General features: G+C 50.5%; 1 protein-coding gene across 2 annotated transcripts; it reads right to left on the reverse strand.

Moving 5' to 3' along the window:
* Nucleotides 1-924: 924 nt before the first annotated feature.
* Nucleotides 925-19,079, reverse strand: RAB3IL1 (RAB3A interacting protein like 1). 2 transcript variants are annotated; one of them, XM_080346149.1, is made up of 11 exons: nucleotides 18,659-19,076; nucleotides 15,209-15,443; nucleotides 14,670-14,765; nucleotides 13,145-13,222; nucleotides 12,333-12,548; nucleotides 8,010-8,138; nucleotides 7,789-7,901; nucleotides 6,383-6,406; nucleotides 4,950-5,049; nucleotides 3,938-4,004; nucleotides 925-3,318 (listed from the first exon to the last, which is right to left on the reverse strand). In XM_080346149.1, exons 1-11 carry the CDS (start codon nucleotides 18,667-18,669, stop codon nucleotides 3,236-3,238), a joined length of 1,152 nt encoding a protein of 383 aa, XP_080202275.1. In that variant the 5' UTR covers nucleotides 18,670-19,076; the 3' UTR covers nucleotides 925-3,235. The 2 variants fall into 2 exon arrangements, with proteins under 2 accessions (XP_080202275.1, XP_080202276.1); XM_080346150.1 differs by lacking the exon at nucleotides 6,383-6,406 and having other exon boundaries at nucleotides 18,659-19,079.
* Nucleotides 19,080-19,625: the final 546 nt, after the last annotated feature.

Consider the following 19,625-nt stretch of genomic DNA (forward strand, 5'->3'; position numbering starts at 1 on the left):
GACCATAGAAGCTTTGGAGCCAACAACATGGTTCTTTTACCAGCCACAGAGAAGCTTCTAAACCACAATCCCTATGGACAACAGTGAGGAGGTGACACCTACAGACCCAGACATGAGGAGACATTCACAGCCTCATCCCTCTGCAATGTTCCTCAGGTTTAACCAAGAATCCCTTCAAGAAATCCAAATCCTTCCTTTTCTTTCCACATCAGACTAGTTGCCCAGTTGCCCAAGGAGACTGGTACCCATCTAACCCCAGTTCCCATTGCCTGCAGCGGGTGGAGGCTGCAGAAACACCCCTGGCAAGGGGCTGCAGGAACCAGGGCAGCTGTGACGCCAGGTAGGGGACCCTGGAGATGCTCCATTCTCGCAGGGTGGACAGTCCCTGCCTGGTCTCTCTGTGCCCTCTTGTGGCTGCCAGACATGCTGCACAGGGCAGGATGAACCTGGGAAGAACTATTACGGGCTCTGTAGGGTCCTAGAGATACAAATAAAACTGACATCCCACTCCGGAGACAGCTCTCCAGACAAAATGTAGTTGCTTAGTGCAGGAAAACAGAGGAGCTGAAAAGCACAAAGCAACTTTAGAATCATCTGAGCACAGAAAGCAGCCAATGCCGGACGCACCAGGGAAGGGATATGGGAGGACACTCTTCAAGGTCCAACTTGTCCCAAGAAACACTTGGGATAAAACTCTGTTTGCTACCAAAACACCGTCACTTAGTCCCCTGGCAAAGGGAGGGAGCTACAGAAGGGACAGACTGAGCAAGAAAAGCATTAAAAATCCCTTAAAGCTTTAAAAACCCTTAGGACACGCAGTGGCAAGAGGAGCACAGAGCACGATATCAGTCAAACTTTTCTCTTGGCTACCGAACCCACACCCCCCAACCAACCCAACCCCAGAACGGCAACCAGACCTTTGAAGAGGTTAATAACAAATGTTTATTTTCCTTTTAATAAAGAGCAGGGTGCAACCATCCCGCTGCTAACGGACTGACTTCATATTCACTTACAAATTGTTCTCTCTGCTTTGTTTGAAATGCAAGACGACCTTATACAACACACTTCTCTAATTCCTTCCATCTCAAAGTGCTTTACAAAGTGACACCGGGGCGGGGAAATAAAAACCCACAAACCAAACCATCTCATCCACAGAGAGACCATCTCATTCCCAGCGCTGTGATGCAGCCACCTCTGTTGTGCAATGTTGCAGCTGATGGCACAGGACAGGTAGAGATCAGGGGGAACAGATACAAGGATAAACTGCCACGGAATCAAATTTACCTGAGCTGAAATTTGCAACTGGGAAAAGACACTTCTGTTTTCCCCTCTGGAAAAATTGGTGTCAAATTGCCACAATTCCGCAGCCACCACCACGAGATGCAGGATTATCACCAGCTCAAGACCCAACCAGACTCTTACCCAAAGACTCATTGTCCAGGTTTTTACTCCCCATTGGAAACACATTCCTTTGGTGAAAAGCAGCAGATGTACATACCTCTCTATTTAGGGGGAGCAGCATCACTCAGCTGTGGGAAGTAAAGGCAGAACTGAGGTGTTAACGACTGGGACTCATGGCTCAGCCCTTTCTGAGGTGGATTCAAAGCTTTTGTGTCATCAGGAATGTGTTCTCCCAGCTCCGGGGATGATAACTCATACTTCACGTAGCTACTAACCCTCAGCAAACAATACCACGTGCCCATATAGCCATAAGGAAAGGATATTTTAAGTGTGCTCAGGGACAGGAAAGCTTGTGCTCATTGGGGTCTTCCACAGAAGGTTCTCAGATCTGCTGTGGAACTGTCCTTGTATTAGGTTCCCAACCAAAAACCTTTGTTTCCCCCATCTATTCCTCCCTCCCCTGGACAAGAACCCAGCAGCTCTGTTGGTTTCCTCCCACTGAAGACACAGAGCTCCTACTGTAGCATCTCCCAGGAGAAGATGAAACTTAATGGAGATGGTGATGGGGTTGTGGGCACTGACTTGCTAAGATGATGGCAGAGGGACAGGGTGACAGGCCAGTCAAGAGCACAGAAATGTCACAAGAGGTGAAACCTCCAGGGTGGGTTGTGGCTGAGCTGGTTTCATAGGGGCTAAATTGGCTATAAAACACTGTCATGGCTTTAACACAGTTTGGTAGAAAAGCCTGAGCCTGAGCTCAAGCTAGAGCTGACCTCAGCTTTAGGGACATCTTTCCCAGCGCGTTTTGAAGTCGACAGGAACCACAGCAGCCCAGGAGACACTGGGTTTCCCAGTGGATGTGCATCTCTAGGTCTGGTCTGAATCTCGGGGCTTTAAGACTGCCCAGCCTGGACACGCTCCTTCCGGAGACAAAGGAGCCAGCCTGGGATCACGGTTTCTATCTAAACAGTCAGAACAATACTGCCCAAAGCTCCTTCGGAGCAGAACCAGCTCAGAAGCATCTGTTTGTGGGTGAGGTTTGGATGTGAGAGCACCACGGGGGATGGACTTCTGCACCAAGGACTGTCGGAATCTCTAGACCAGGAGAAAACATCCTGCAGCCAGCTGTGAGTTTTGCAATATCCCCACTCATTTTCTTCTGCCCAAGGCCCCAGGTGCAAAGCTCTGACCTCTGCTCCGGCTGTTCCCCCAGCGCCAAATCACAAGCTAAAAAACACAGAAACAAACCCCTCTTTGTGACTGGGTTGGCAGAAAGCTTCTCTTGCAGACTCCTTTAAAAGGAGCGAGTACCTGCAAATAGGCTGCTCATGTCTCTCTAGAAGATTATTGTGTGCTGCTGGTGATTAAAGGGTTGTTAGGGGAGTAAAGTGGCCAGCAGGACCTTGTGTATGGCTGGACAGACAGCCAGCGTCTGTCCTGAAAGAGTTGCTTACAAAGAGAAGGCTCCAGGACGCCTGCCTTGCACAGGGCTGGCCTCAGACTACGCCAAAGCAGAGTGCATATAAAAACAAAAGGTTTAAAAAAAGAAATAAATGGATATACACTGCATATAGGAGACTCCGTAGAGCAGAGTCCATTGGCGGCCACCCCAGCGCATCCAGGCCAGCCCAGCTGCCAGGGCAGCTCCAGTCCAGTCACAGTTGGACAAGTGGGACAGCTGAAGGTGGAACTTGTGCTGCTCGCTCCTTGATCAGCGTCAGGCAGCGGGAGGATGAGGAGGGAGCGCAGCCCATGGCGGGAGAGGCGCCGCGTTCAGCTGCTTGGCAAACAGCCTTTGACGAGCTGTTCGGCCAGGAGCAGTTTCCCTCCACGCTTACATCTCGCTGGGATAAAACCCGAGTTTGGCCAAGGACATCTCCCTCCGGAGCCGCATGACCTCCCAGAACATCAGCTCCACTGCAAAACAAGAAGCGGGGAGAGAAGAAGAGGAGAAAAAAACCACAAAATAAAATGAATTGGTAAGCAAGGCGCAGCTGGACACCCCCTCTGTGCTCTCAGTGCAGCCCAGCCAGGTGCATCCCCAAGTGGGGGAAACAGAGATAGAACTGCAGAATCATGGAATAGTTTGGGTTGAAGGGACCTTTAGAGCTCATCTATTTAATCTATTCCAACCCCTGCCATGAGCAGGGACATGTTCAGCAGCTCACGTTGCTCAGAGCCCCATCCAGCCTGGCCTGGGATGTCTCCAGGGATGGTTCATCCAACCTGGGCCAGGGCTTTTGTTCTAGTATTTTACCCTCATTGTAAAAAATTCACCCTCACTGTAAAAAATTTCTCATGTCTAGAGGAAGACATGGAGGGTCCAGCAGGACAAGCCCATCAGGTCACCCCTTAACAGCTTCACCCCAGGGAAAAACCTCCCAACAGGCTGATAAGCAAAGAATAAGCGCATCAATTCATGCCTTTTTTGTCATTTAACCGTTTCTCAAAGACACAGGGAATACCCCAAGCCTGTCATGTTGAACAGAACCTCTTAATTCCTCCCAAATGTCCCACAGAAAGCATCTCCTCTTACCATCCTGCCGCACCAAGCCCTGCTGGATATAGCGAATGTAGGTGAAGAAGTTGCACACCGCTGTGATCTGAGGGACGGAAGGAAAACCAAGGAATCAGCTATATGATCTGCTTTGCCTGTCAAGAGGCTCCCACAGCACCCAGTAGGAAAGCTCAGCGTTCAGCACCCGAGAAATGAATTATTATAGTACCACATACCACCAGATGGAAAGAAATAGGAAGAAAGAGGGTTAAACATAATAAAAATCAAAATTGTAGGCATTTGCAAGATATTACACTGTGGAAGAACTGCAGCCTAATGGAGATCTGAGACATGAGTGATTGCCACTGAATGTGGGAGCAAAGTCCATGGTCTTCCTTCAAGGAGCACAGTTCCCTGACTGCATTAAAGTCTCTGGAGTTAAAGGTTTGTGCAGAAAACGTGTGTGCAGGGAGGTCAAAGGGTTCACGACACATTAGAGTAATTTGGTGCAAGTAGCAAAAATCAGTCAACTTAAGTTCATGCCCAAACCCAACTTTTTGTCTCAGAATAGTCACACGTTGCAGGATCAGCTCTTCTGATGTGCAACTGGGGAAACAATAAGCTTCTACAATGCTCCATTGAATCAGAGCCCCAACAGCAACATTAACAGATCATTCGCCTTCTCCCTTCCCTCCAAAGAAAGGACAGCTTGTTCTCAGAGCCACCCGAGTTACTGATCCATACCAGAAGGTAACCAGAGCCAGCACTTAAAGAGCAGAAAATTACTGTGTTTTACAAAGGAGGGTTAAAAAAATAATAATAAAGCAAAACAATCAAAGCCCTGTACTGAATTGGACCATGGAAAGCAAACACTCTGAAGGAACGTAAGGCAGAGCTGGAGATCATCAATGAAGAGTCACCTTGACTTCAGGAACAAACCCAAGTCCCACAGGTCTCTGTGTGTTTGAGGGCTGACCCAAAGGCTCCTCCACCTCGGGGTTTGGGAATGATTTTGGAGGGTTGAGGCACCCTGGGAAGGTGGGAGACTCACCCTGGCCCTGCAGGATGGTGAAATGTAGTAGTAATTCCCCGAGTCCCCCAGCATGATGCGGTGCTTGCAGGTCCTGGGGAGGCCGCTCAGAGCACATTTCCTGCAGAAAACGAAAAGAAACACTTAAACCCTCAGCAATCTAATGACAGAGCAGAGCACAAGCGGTTCAACAACCTCAAGACTGTCCCCAAGAGATGGAAGGGGGACCTCAGAAGCCACATGCTGTGTCATTTCAGCACAAAGAGGAAAAAACCTTGGCTTGTAGGAGCTTCTTCTCAAAAGATCCCATAAACAGCACGTCTAGGAGACCTCAGGCTAAATATCTGCACCCAGTAATCACTCCATGCCCAAGCAAACCAAGGCTGTACCCTTTCCCTGACCAAACTTGGGCTCAAAACAGGTAAATCCAGCATCTGAGCAGATTTGCTGGCGCTGAGAGCTCAAACCAAGCCGCACTGCAGCCTTTTTAGGTTCCTATTAATTAACTTGAGCCTGATTTGAAGCTCATCTAGTTGAGGCCACATGGAGTGGCTTTGGAGAAGTGCGGCAGCTCCTCAGAACCAACCCCCTTTTTATGCAGACAGGGAAGAAATTTGGCTTCACAACTGTAAGGAGATTGAAGAAAACAGACTTTTCAAGACAGCTCAGCCCCCAGGAAATCCACCAAAAGACATAATGAGTAAAGGGTGCGGCATGTCTCTCATTTCTTGCCATTTCCTTCCATGATTTGCAAGCCAAATAGTGCTTGTTTTCCACTGTTACCAAGGCAAATATCAGCTAAGAGTGGAAGCACGGGCTGGAAGTGTTCAGATGCAAGGAGAAGTAATCATTGCCTGAATGTTAACACACCTTACGGGGATCAAATCCTCAGAAGGTGCAGGATAAGCGATGCTTTTGTCAACAAGATGCCCTTAAGAGGTCCTGAATTTGAGTACAGCGGGGAAAAACAGACTCCTGCTGGTTGCTCTTGGCTTGGTTGGTACCACTTGGTGTAACCCTAGTTATTACAACCATAGGCAGAAGTAATCTAAACCACAGTGCTTGGACACCTGCCCTCAACACTCAACGTACCGCAGGGCACTCTTCCACACATGTCATTGCGAATATCAGATGTCCCCAGCACCTCCTGGCCAGCATTTTGCTCTGATTCTCTATAGGTAACATCACTTAGCGGTCAACTCAGTCCCTGCCTGTCTAGAGTCCTCAAACTGTTGCAAAAATCATTGGTTTGCATCTGGGAAACAAAGGGGAGCAAATTCCTTTTGGGTCCTTTATTGCCAAGAGCAAGATTGCCTTACCATCCTGTCTGCGTGGGTTAAAAAGTTAGTCTAGTTCAGCTCTAGCCTCAAAGCTGCTGAATTACGCTAAGTTAGTAACTTGTTAATGGATTAGAGATCTTTGATCACTGACTGAAAAATAAATATCTCACTTACGTTACAATTTGTGACCGGAACCCACTGTGAAGACATAAAAAACAAATAAAAATCAAAAGGAAACTGGTAAGGATAAACACAGGATGGGTTGTTCTTGGAACAATCTGCCTAGAGATGAGACAAAATGCACAAGAGAGTGGTAGGAAACCTGTACGTGAGCAGCTTTTAATGTCACAGGAACACCGCTTAGAAGGTGCTCTGCTTGAAGGCAAAGGAGGAAGAACAAAGAGAGAAAACCCTGATTGAGCTTAAATTCAACAGCTGGATAAAATCCCCTGTCTTTGTCTGGAATGTCACATCGCTCCTGCTTGTGCTCCTCATCTCTGAGGCCACCTCAAGTTGTCCGACAAGCTCTGGAGCAGCGATAGCCCCGATTCTGATGGCAAAGTGACAGCGTGGGGTGGGGAAGGTGACACACAGCAGCAGGACATCCCTTCTGGCCTAGACTCAAAGCCACCCGCTGCACCAGCAAGGTCGGCAGTGCAAGGTGAGCTTCCAAGCTGAAAGAACATGACATAATGCAGCCCCGACTTAATCCTTTAACCTGGGTTATGTACAAACACACCTTCGGAGAACATTAAACAAGTTGCCACCTCGAGGGAGAAAGAAAAATAACAACCTTTCCAAGGCAGGCGCACTAACACATCACTGGGTTATTCCCCAAAATAATCAACCCTAGTGCATCAGCTGAGCTAATTCCCCTTCTCAGCTAATGAGTTGAGCTGAACCAGCACAGGTCAGATGTTAAGAAAACGCTCAGCTAAGCCCCCAGAACAGTTCAACTCGACTAAGCGAGGCTTGGCTGAGCTCTGCCAGATGGTACAAGAACCAAAAGAGAGTAGAAATATGTATTGAATTAATTTAGAGGGGATTTGCCATCTTAATGATGATTCTGGAAATCAATTTAATTTATTAACTCTATGACCAGAAGTATATGCGGCAGGAACAAGGCTTCATGCACAGCACCTCTGCTCTTCTGGTGCTATTAGGATATCTACTGTGGTGTGAATAAGACCGTAACAAGCTCATTGTTTCCATTTCAATTCAGGTGAGACTGTTAATGGGTAACTGAAGCTGACTTTTGTATTCCAGGATCAGAAATGTCAATACATTTACAATAAAACTGGAATACACTGTTTCAGTTTTGAAAGCACCTTATTAGGTTATTCAGCATAACCTGAATTTCTCGGCATTTGGTATAATGAATTGTTCAAATGTATAGATTGAGTCCATACTATTGAATTTATTCTAAGCACACCGCTTCTGGTTTTACGCTGGTCCAGTTTGATACACTCCCCAGTAAACAAGTAACACACGTAAAGCTTGAACTCAAATGGTTAATGTTTGTTTAGTGATGTATAGAGGTATTCTAGACATATCAAATTTGAGTACTGAGAGTGCCTTACTTTGGGCCGCCGCACTCCTCTGCCGACACCTTCACCACAGGCAGCGCCTGGGAAGCCACCGGCTCGATGGTGAGCGTGTTCTGCTCCACGGCCACTCGCACCAGCTCCGACAGCTGCGGCAAACACAAATTACGATGGATATGCAAAGGTCACCTATAGAAAAGCGCGACTTGGGTGCTGCCAGGTCGCGTGGGTTTGCGTCCTCTTTTTGCAGCGCTCACCTCCTGCTTAGTGAAGTCCAGACAAGGTCCTATGTCTTCTCGGTAAATTCTGTCCAGGAAAGAGCAGGATTTATCCAAAGTTGGAGATTCCTTCCAGGCTTGGAACTCGGCAAATAAAATGGAGTCGACCTGCAGCAAGAGGAGCAGGAAGAGAGAATGTAGGTGGAGGGAGAGATACTATATCAGAAAATATCTAACCTAACCATGAAACATCTGGAAGGCTCAGACACCACAGAAGTGTCTGCGGGAAGCTGGCTCTCCAAGGACATCTCCTCTCCCACCCATAGGAGTTCTGTGCCACTGCCACAGCCATTCTGGGCTCATTCTGCAAGGAAAGGATTGCTCCAAAATATGATGAATTGGGAAAAGCCACTAATAAATAGCCATCAATAAACAGCCAGCAGCAGAACTACCTTCAGTGAGCCCAAGTGTGAGCTCACAACATTACCCAGCCTGTTAAAACCCACTCCAAGCCCAAAACTCTGGTGCTTCACATTTTGTAAAGCGGGAAGATGTTTATTGGTTTAAAATGCCAAAGTACATATTAGGAAAGAGATAAGATAAGATTTTTATTAACCTGCATTGGAAAACATTCCATTTTGTTTCAGTGGGAAATAAAATCTTGTTTTTAAAACCTGGGGATTATGCCAGTTTAGGATAATTATTAAAAAAATCTATCTTTTTGGAACTAACATATAGATTGTGACAAAGGAAGTTCTCAGAACAGCTTATAAGTGTTATAGTTTTCACTGTATAAAACAGTATACTGTTAATTTGCTAATTCTTCAAACTAAAAGAGCAACAGCTCTAGCAACTGGAGTTCTCCTACTTATTTTGTAGGATGCTGCCTTTAAAGTCTAGTTGTGATCTGGTATGATTTAAGTGCAAATTCAAATTCACTATAAATAAGAATATAAGTGCAAACACAAAACCAGTTTTAGATAAACCTGTTATAATAGAATTTACTAAACATTTTTTTTTTAACTAGGCGAACTCAGAACCATATGCAGCAATTGTAAAGCGAGCAAAAGGTAAAACGTATTCAGAGCAGCAGATGTAATGGAAGGCTGGGCAGCCCCACAGGCTTGCAGAGGTAAGGTGGGGTGAGGAAAGGAGGTCTCTCAAAGGGAACTCCAAGAGTAGGAACAGCCTTCCCTGTTAACAACATCTACTTGTAGCCCTTTACAGCTGGGCACACAAGTGTTATCGCTGCTCGGCAAAAAGGGACTTGGGGACAGAGCTTGTTCCCATCCCTGAGCTCCCTCCATCCCCGTCTGGCTGAAAATACTGCAGTCCTGGAGACTTAATTAAACCGTGGATGGATCATTAGCTAAAGCACCAACCTGACTGATGGGGCATCTCCTGGTAAAGCTGCTAAAAGGAAACACAGAACTAAAAGAAACCCCCCGGAGCGACACAAAGAATGTGAGTGAAGGTTTGGGTTCGAGCTATGGAGGTTGCTCACCTGGTACTGGGAGATGGCTTCAAGATGGGAAAACAAATTGAGAAAGAAAAAGGAAACCCACAAAAGCAAACTAAATGAAGAAATGGAGGTTAGCATAAAAGGAAGCCAGGACTGAAAGGTGGGGAGTGCGAGAGGCGGCCGGGTCCCACCCCTCCCCGTTACCTGCCGCAAGGAGGAGGAAGCATCTGCCCCCACGTCCTGCCAGCTGGGTTCATAGGTGATGTGGATGGACTTCCCAGGGAGGAGACAGAGGAGCAGAGAGAGGAGAGCGGGGAACCCAGACTTGGAGGGCAGAGGAAGAGACAGACAGGGAAGGAAAAGGTTTAGAGAGACGAGCAAGAAAGGGAGGTAAAAAACCATGAGACAAAACAGAAGGTACAAAGAAAGACCCAAGTCCTCCCTTGCAGGGAGCTGAACCTGCTGCTCAAGACATCCCAGGGCCACAAGCGACGCTTCAGCTTGAGGCGCAGAAAGGGAACAGAAATCCTGGCGTTTTAGGCTCAGTTCAGGATGGGCACATTTTTTTCCACAGCGCACCAAGTCTCTAAATGCCAGGTTCCCTTTCATCACCTCCCACACAGGCCACTAAGGAATTCAAGGCAGAAATTCACAACTTAACCCTTGATAATATAAAATTACTGGTCACTTTGGAAGCTGTAGCCCCAGGATTTTAAGCCCTGGGATATCAGAAATGCTAGGTCCAACTCCTTAACAAGTGAGTCACTGACAAGAGCCAGAGCTTCTCTAAAGATCGTCAACACGAGCTTTGCTGAGACTGAGCCCAGAACAGCAAAACGAGGGAAAAGTTTATTGTAGGCAGAGGGCGACTTCTACAGGGTGGTCAGGGCTCCCAGTCTGGAGCTTCCCTGCTGTGACTGCAGGAATGGTCAATGTTGGAGAGGTCACCTTAAAAAGATCTAGAGCTTTTTCTCCCTGGCCCTCAAAGCAGCTCCCAGCTGACCGCACTTGATTCCAACTTGCAGAGCATCTGGACTGTTCCCTGCTTGGCCAGGAGAAACCGGAGCACCAGGCCTTCCCGGTTACTGATTTTTTCCTTTGGCTTTCTTTTTAACACATCCTTTGCTCCTCTCTGGCTGCAAACAGAGCTACATAACTTCATCTCTCGCCGCTGTTGCTGTCTCAGGACAACGGCTACAGCCAACATTGCCTGAAGCATTTGGTCCAAACTCTGGCAAGAAGAACACTGTGCAGAAGCTGACAAGGCACATTTATTGAATCCACTGCCAAAAGCAGATGTTACTGGTGTTTCCAGCACAGCCCTGTTCAGTCAGAGTATTGATCTCACAATTCCTGCCTATGTTCTCACACAAGCCAAGTGACCAGGTACCTTCGTGTTGCCTCAATAATTCTTCATCACAGAGGCTGCAGCTCCCAGAAAAATCACTAGGGAGATGTATTCCCTCAGTCATTTTCATTTGTCCTGACCAAGTGCCATAAGCTCCCTCCTTTTTGCTCCCCAGGACAGCTGTGCACACATCTGGCACGGGGAATGTTCCCAGACAGAAAGGTTGTGCAAGCAGGGAGAAGTGTTTCTTACACCATGGTCACAGCACGTGGGGATATATCAAAAGATCAACCAAAGGGAATCAAGCAGGGTTTGTCTGAAAGATAGTCAGAAACACGCAGGGTGTTTCCCTGCCCAGTTCCCTCCAATGAAGAAGGAATTAAATGTAATTAATTAACCATGCGCTATACAAAAAGAACAACAGGGGGAAAGGGACCTGGGGGTCCTGGTGGACAACAGGATGACCATGAGCCAGCACTGGGCCCTTGTGGCCAGGAAGGCCAATGGTACCTGGGGTGGATTAGAAGGAGGGTGGTCAGAAGATCGAGAGAGGTTCTCCTGCCCCTCTGCTCTGCCCTGGGGAGACCACACCTGGAATATTGTGTCCAGTTGTGGCCCCTCAGTTCCAGCAGGACAGGGAACTGCTGCAGAGAGTCCAGCACAGGGCAACAAAGATGATTAAGGGAGTGGAGCATCTCCCTTATGAAGAAAGGCTGAGAGACTGGGGCTCTTTAGCTGGGAGAAGAGGAGGCTAAGGGGGGACCTTATTAATGTCTATAAGTATATAAAAGGTGAGTGCCACGAGGATGGAGCCAGGCTCTTCTCGGTGGCAAACAATGATAGGACAAGGGGTAATGGGATGAAGATGGAACACAAGAGGTTCCACTTAAATTTGAGAAGAAACTTCTTCTCAGTGAGGGTGGCAGAGCCTGGAACAGGCTGCCCAGGGGGGTGTGGAGTCTCCTTCTCTGGAGACATTCAAACCCACCTGGACATGTTCCTGTGCAACCTCATCTGGGTGTTACTGCTCTGGCAGAGGGATTAGACTAGATGATCTTCTGAGGTCCCTTCCAATCCCAAACATACTGTGAGATTGTGTGATACTGTGTAACAGCGACATGCCCAAGAAAACAGAGCAAGAGACAGAGACTGCAGGTCGATGCGGTGCCCTGGCGCCCAAGCCAAACCAGGCAGAGAGGGAAAAAACAACAGCAAATCACACCAAGACTCAACTACCAAGGTGCAGCAGAGAACCAGCTCCTGACACATCCACCCCCAGCGCTCCCGGACCTGTCCATGCACCCCAGGGATCCCCCAACTGCTTCCTCTGGCCCTTGTCCTGACATGGCCTTCAACACGCTCCTCAGAACCCCCCCAAACGGAAACCCTCCAGCACCTGCCTCAGCACAAATTTAGGGAACAAGCCACATCGCTGCACAAACAGCTTCTCCCAACGCTGAAACCTCAGAGCTCTCCAGGAAACCCAAGTCAGACTCAGCATGCGGTGACGGTGTCGGCGCCAGGGCTGGTGCTGGGAATGGTGCTCACCCACCTCCTTGCGCTCGTGATTGATGGGCTCTGGGGTCACGTTCTGGCTGATGGCTGAGACCATGGCGCTGCTGGTGCTCTTGTTTCGCCCGTGGCCCTTCCTGAAGACGGCTTTAGAAGGGCTCTGGAGCTGAGGGTGCAGCTCCCGGTTCGGGGAGGAAGGTGTGGATGTGATCACCAGCGTCTTCAGAGCTGTCACCTCTGCCTGCAGCATGTCGATCTGAGGAGACAAGGCCAGAGCCAACAGCGCCATCAGAACCCGCTGAGCTCAAGCTTGCTGCACCCCAAACACTAAAGCCATGGGGAACCAGCTGCAAGCGCAGTCATGAATCCTTCACCTCACTCTCCCAAACACCCACCATCACCCAGAATTTTAAACAGGGCTGAACAGCAGCTGTTTGGGAACCCGTCCCTCTGCTCCTCTGTCTGAGCACATTTTGCCCCAGGCTCTTTTTAGACCCCAAAACCCCGAGGAAATTCCTCTCTCCTCAAGAAGGAACCAGGAGCAGCCCTGTGACGCAGCCTCGTCAGGAAACCCCAGCTCTGCTCTACCCATCCCCACAACTGTGGCAATTAAACAGCGAATTGCTTCTCTATGGTTTCCCTGGCATCCATTTCTCAAAGGGGAGCTGGATCAGGTGCCTTTTCCCCCTCACTCAGTGTCCACTGGAGCGGGAACAGAGTGAACGCAGCACCATAGAGCGACCGAGCTGCAGGCGCTTTACCCTCCTCCAGCCACCACACAGCACCGGGGCCAGTGCGCAGGGATGGTACCCAATTAACACAGAAATAAATCACAGAAAGCGCATTTCTCACCTTCCCTCGTGCCTCCCTCAGCTGTTTCTCCGACGCCGCCTGTTTAGTGTTTGCTTCTCTCACCATCTTGTGCGCTTCCTGCACCAGAGAGAACTTCAGTTTGCCTGTTCCAGCACATCACTCTAGGCCAGAGCTCTGCGTACCGCAGGCTCCGGGCAGGGGGACAGACACCACTGCCACATCCCAGGGTTTAACTCTGCCAGCTGGGGAGAGCTTTCCCCCCAGGATTGCCCAGAGAAGGCTCTGAGCGCCAGAGCCTGGAGCGCATCCCCCTTCTAGGAGTGGAGTTGGCTACATTGAAGAGTTTAGCTGGCCGAGTCCAAGGTCACCTCTTCCACTGACAGGGGCTGCTGTGGAGAAAGCCTGCCTCTCCTTGCCCTTAGGAATCGCTTTAAAGCGGAGGTTTTAACACAAGCACCCACCTGTGCTATATCAAAGCGCCCAGTCCAACACCTCTGGACTCTGACCTCGACTCAGCCTCGCTACGCTGCCTTCCCGACCTGATCTCAGTCCTGCGCTGTCGCTGCAGCCTCGCAGGTTGATCACTGGGCTGTTTTCTGACCCCTGTGGCAGAGATCCCGATCCAGACTTGCTGCCTGGCATCTTGGTTCCTCACCGGTGAGATCACTGCTCTTGCCTGACTTTGTTATTGCACTTTGCTCCCACTCCTCTCGAGGAGCAGCCGGCCCTCCCTGTGACACAGCAGGAGCCGCAGCTCAGGCGGGGACCAAATGGTAGAGCCTGGCTTAAAAAATATCTCCCATGGAAGAGGGAAGCATGAGAGACCCAACTTGGGCCTCCCCGCAGCGCTGTCTGGAAACCGTCTGCCCAAGGCCACCAAAGGAAGGGGACAGCCCTCGGCTGCGTTATCTCTAGGTTCAGTTTATCTTTGTACAGCCAGATCTCCAGGAGGGGGATGCTCTCTGGGCCCTGGTGCTCAGCGCCAGCCTGCATCTCAAAGGCACAGACGGGCTCTGGCTTTTCTCACTGCCCAGTGTGATCCAGACATCAGAGCTGCTGGTAAATGGGATTTTGCCAGGATAGAGTTTGGCAAGAATCACTTTAGGAAAAAAACAAACCAAACAACCTTCTGAACACTCACTGGAGCAGAGGAGTATCCAGCTTGTTCCGACCCAAGCAAGGGCCGACACAAGCCAGGGAATCATCTCTATTACAGAGCTGGAATGGGAGAGGGACCGGGAGCTAAGCTTAGCTCCAGCTACAGGCATCCCCACATGTTTTTGCTGCCAGATGTGCAGACCCGTAACTGCTGCGCTCTTTGTGCCATCCCATGGCTGCTAAAGGGGAAAGAAAAGCATGTAAATTGCCCCCCAGGAGCAGGTACGAGCCCCTGCTCGCGGCTCTGCCTGCTACACTGCCCAGCTCTGCTTCTCCAAGGGGGAAAGAACAGGGAAAAGGAGGAAAATGTGGGAGGGGATGGCTGGAAGTTCAGGGAAAGCCTGTCTTAAAGGAGTTGGTTGCGAGCTTAGCTTAAGAAAGGATGGGAAAAGGAAGAGGGTGGTACCTCGAACAGGCTGGCTGTTAACTCCTCGAGCTCCTGCTCCAGTTGCTCTCTGACTTTGGACAATCTCTCACATTCTTTGTCCTTCAGCTTCAGCTCCTGTTGAGGAAACGGAGAGGGACACGTGAGCTCGGAGCAGACCCCCACCTGGCAATCACCACCTTCCCCCGCATCACGGCACGGATGGTGTCACCAGAGCCATCCCTCCACAAGCTGTATCCGGCTTTTCAGGCTGGAATTGCCCATTTGCCATTAGCAAGGAGGCTTCACAGTAAGCACTGCTGCCTCAAGCTGTTTTGCTGCAGCGTTTCCAGGACTAATTTGGATGTTGGCACATGTCTGGGTCAACCTAGCAAGCGATGTCCTGCTCCAAAGCACTTTATGGCTACCTCAGCTCAATCTCTCCCCTGTTCTGGCTGCTCTAGACTGCAGCACAACCACTTTCAGACCCTGCTGCCCTCAGCATCGCCTCTAAGAACCCCCCCTCCCTGCTCAAACCCGTGCCACCACCATCAGGTGTTCTCACAAACCCCAGGCTTTACCTTTTGTGCTTTGTGCAGCTCCTCCTTCAGGAATTCAGAGCCCTTCTCACGGATCTCCACGGAAGAGCTGCGCAGGCGGGACACGTTGAGCTGCTCGGTGGACGGGGTCTCATCCGCACCTCCAGCATCTTGGCTCCCCGTCTCGGGCTCCTCCTTGCTGCCTTTGGATGGCATCAGTGTCTTCCAGGGTCCCACGGCCAGTTGCTTCTGGGTGTCTTCTTCAAAACTGACCTGGCTGTGGGGAAACAGCGCAGTGAAACTTTATATGGTGGCGATTCACAGCTTTCCTCTAACGTTCACAACAAATCCGCGTCCAAGCTCTCTTCTCCAGGATGAACACCCCAACTCTTTCAGCCTGTCCTCACAGCAGAGCTGTTCCAGCCTCGGATCATTTCTGTGGCCCCTCTCCACAGACTAACACAGCCCCTGGAAGAGGCTGATGAATTTAGGAGGCTTTGCAGCTGTTGGGATCTTAAGAGAAGAAAACAGAGGCTTGAGAGCCTGCACGGTAGGACATTGCAACGTCCTGGAGCACGTGTATCATCCTTTATTCATGCAAACTGTCCCCCTGTGGTCACTCGCCATTTGAAGTCAGCGCGAGGATGATCAAGTGGAAGCTTCCTATCGTGCCTGGCCACCCCATGGGACACACACAGCGCTATGGATTAACCTGCTGTGGGTTATCTCTGGGTCAGCAGCCTGGGCTGAGCCGTGGGGCTGCCCCCTTGAACGCACAGCACCGACCCCTTGTCCCAAATGCTCCTTCTGACTCCTTCTTCCTGCCTCTACCTTCTCCTGCAGAGAACCCATCACCTTCCTCTGGTTAGGGTCACTCTCTGTTCTTCTCTTTCCCCAACCTTTGTGTTTTCCTCTCCCCAATGCACCCTGCGTCCTGTGCTCCAGCCTTGCTCTGACTCCATCACCACACTGGGCTTATCTCCTCAGCCACGTCCAGCTCAGAAGAGCCTTGTTCTTCTCCCCCATCTCACCCAAACACAAAAAACAGCCAAACCAACAACGGACAGACCTTCTCCTACGCTACACAACCCAGCAACAGCCTGGTGCTATTACACTTTTCCCACTCAAATTGCCTCTTTCCAGCCCACCAAAGCTGCCATGAGCAACAGTTGTCCACAGTCGTCTCTCTAAGAGGGAAAGAAGCAGCATTTAGCAGTTAATTTAGGTCAGGTAGCATAGGAAAGCAGGTGGAAAATCACACGGGGCAAACCCTTGGTGACACAACTAAATTTGGAAGTGGGAGAAATAACATAAAAGGGGAAAGGGCAAGAAAATAAAATTCGGTTTGGCCAGAGGTAAAAAGGACAGATGGTGCCTTCAAGCAAAGATAATTCGTCTTGAGCTACTCAGCACGCTGGGACTGCTTGATAAAAAGCCATTTGCACAAACACGGAGGGACACGCCTGAGCGAATGAGCCAAGACCAACGGGAACCCCCGGACATCTACAGCTGGAGGAGAACACACAAGTGTGAACCCCACGGTGTTCTGAGTGTGAACCTCACGGTGTCCCGAGTGTGAACTACACTGTGTTCCGAGTGTGAACTACACCGTGTCCTGAGTGTGAACCCCACGGTGTCCCGAGTGTGAATCCCACGGTGTCCCGAGTGTGTCGGGCTCGCTCCATCCAGCCAGGCTGCCCTGTCTGGTTAAGCACAGCAAAGGCACAAGTGCACAGAAGAAATGAAATGGTTAAGAAAGGTCAAGAATAGCTAACACGGCTCGCTTACCTAAACAGTGAGATTGCTAACAGGATGAGGAGGTCTCCAAGGGCTCCAAACACTAAGGAAGAGGAGGAATTACGCAAGAGAATGACCCAAAAGAAGGAATTAAACCCATAGCAGGTAGGTGGGCACCTAATGAGACCAGTTCATCCCTGTCATTGGGGATCAGGGGAAGTTCTCTGCAATGGATTTGCCACGGAGCAGCGGAAAAACACCAAACAGAGAGGTTTGTTTAATAGCCAAAGTGTTTTTCAGGTGGCAGAGTGGGTGCCCTCTCCGCTGTGACTTTTGAGATTAGATAAAGTCGCAGAGAAAACATTTCTCCAGGTTCTCCTGCATTAGAGGGGAAAAAACAGCAGAAGGGCCCCGGCCAGTCTGAGCACCTCCAGCTTCTGTCATCAGCACAAAAACCAAACCCAGAGCGTAAAGGGAAAACCAGATTCAAACCAGGCAGCTAGTAAAAAAATGTAATAAAGCAGCAGCAAGGAAAAGGAACATTTCAACAGCCCACTAAACTATTAAGACAGCCAATCTAATCTGTATGTAACAGGACAAAAACCCACAGTGTTGTTTCTTTATGATTCTCAAGTTGTCAGATGAAAGCTGTTTGTCTTGGGACAGGTATTCCAGGGTATTTCCACACGCTGCGCAAGAAAACTGGAGGACACGGAGGAATGGAACAGTCTCACCCACACTCCTTAGTGCCAAGGGACCTCAAAACTCATCCTAAAAATCATCCCATTTTTCATGACGGAATAGGACATTTTCCAAGCCATGCAAATAGAATCCCCACAAATGCCTCGGCTGTGCTGGCTTCTGCCCTGAAAAACCCCAATCTCAAAGCTGGGGTTTGAAATAAACCCCCCCAAAGACTAAAATGCCACCATATTCGCTCGCACTCTCTTGCTATCGCTGCTCTGACCAGCGGCTTTCTCAGGAAAACACATCATATCCTAAAGGTCCCAACGCTGACGTGAGAAACGCAAACCTACACAAAAACAAACCAACTTTCTAAAGTTGGATTCTGTAGAAAAAGCAAAAAAATGTGCAGGATCGGCACTTTTTCCAGCGGGCCCCACAAGTTTCCCGCAGGGCTGATGCCGCAGAGTTATTTCCCGTAGCGACAGCCTGCGGGTCTCTCCAGGTTCATCCCTTGAGCTCAGATTTGCAAAGAGGACCCGGCTTCTCCATCCCGATGGCGACAGAATCCCCGTTGTACGGCACTGCTCGCAAAACTTTCCTGCAAAGCGTTTTGTCTGCTCTATTATAACATAAATCACAGCTTGTTTGGTCTGCTCCATTATAACGTAAATCACAGCTCCTGACTCTTGTACGCGTCTCCATCAGCCGCCGTGTCCTGATGTCTGCTGGTGGACACGGGACAACCTTATAGATCTCTAATTGATAGGACAAATACAGGTCTGGGGACCGGGGTTCGCAGCTGCGGGGACTCAAGGTGTTAAAAATCAAAGAAAAAAGGAAAAAAAAAAAAGAAGGAAAAGAAGCAAAAGCAACGGGAGCCCAAGGGGAGGCTCAGTCCGGGCTGCTCCCGGCCAGACACCCCCATCCCCGCCCCCGCCGAGGCTCGGGGGCCGCCCAGCCCGTTCCCCCCGCTCCCCCGCTCCAGGTCCCGGTATCACCCGGTCGCCCCGCCCCGACCCCACCGGTACCGCTGCCTCCCCGCCCGGGGAGCCGCGCTGCCGGACCTACCCCCGCCGCATGCTGGGTCCCGCTGCTGCTCAGGGCGGAGGAGCCGCCGCCGCCGCCGCCCCCATGGCCGGAGCCGGAGCCGCTGCCGGGGCGGCGCCGCAAGGACGCGATCCCGGCGCCCGCGGGGGGAACGGCGGGGGCGCCACGTGATCCCGGAGCGGTGGGGGACGCGCATGCGCGGAGCCAGCGTTCTGTTCCGGACGAGGGTTCGAGACCGCGACCCGTCTCACCGGGTCCCGGGACGCGGTCCCTCTCCCGCAGCCCGCTGCTGGGAGGGTGACGGAGCGCGGGGTGGGTTCATACCCTCGAGGCCAGCCGTGACCCCCGGACCCGGTGTCCCGTCCCCTCGGCCGGTCCCCCGGTGCGATGGTTTGATCAGCCTGACGGTGCTTTGGGTTGGGGGCGTTCAGCCTGGAGAAGAGAAGGCTCCGGGGCGACCTTACTGCAGCCTTTCCATAATTAAAAAGTGCATACTCATCCTGAAAACTTTTTCCTTGCTTGTTTTGCTCTGCTAGCACAGGAGGGCAAAAAGCATCGGCCCCAGGTAATTCCCGGGGTGTTTGGAAATGACTGATCCACTCCACAGCCCACTGGACCAAAACCAGCCTCTTCCCTTGCAGGCCACCTTCAGATTTGTTTTCCAGATCAGTCCTTCCCCATATTTCCCATTTTCCTACCTTGTGCTGGGGTTTGCTCCGGGCAGCGCTGTCCCCCCTGAGCCTTCGCACACCAGGACAGCTCCAACCCCAGTCTCAGCTGCCCCATCCTCTTCCTCAGTGCCAGACACAATGCCAAAAGCAGGGAAATTGGAGCTGGTGATCCTTGTCCCCATTGCAGATCCCAAGCCCTGTCCCAGCTTCTCCTGGGTATCCACGTCATCTACAGCCCTGCTCTGCCCCATGGCCAGGACCCACAGTGACAACAGCGGCTGACCCCACGCCCTGCAGTCTCAGAGGGGTTTGTGTCG

The sequence above is a fragment of the Nesoenas mayeri genome (genome assembly GCF_963082525.1).
Source record: "Nesoenas mayeri genome assembly, chromosome: 5".
NCBI classification, from domain to species: Eukaryota; Metazoa; Chordata; class Aves; order Columbiformes; family Columbidae; genus Nesoenas; species Nesoenas mayeri.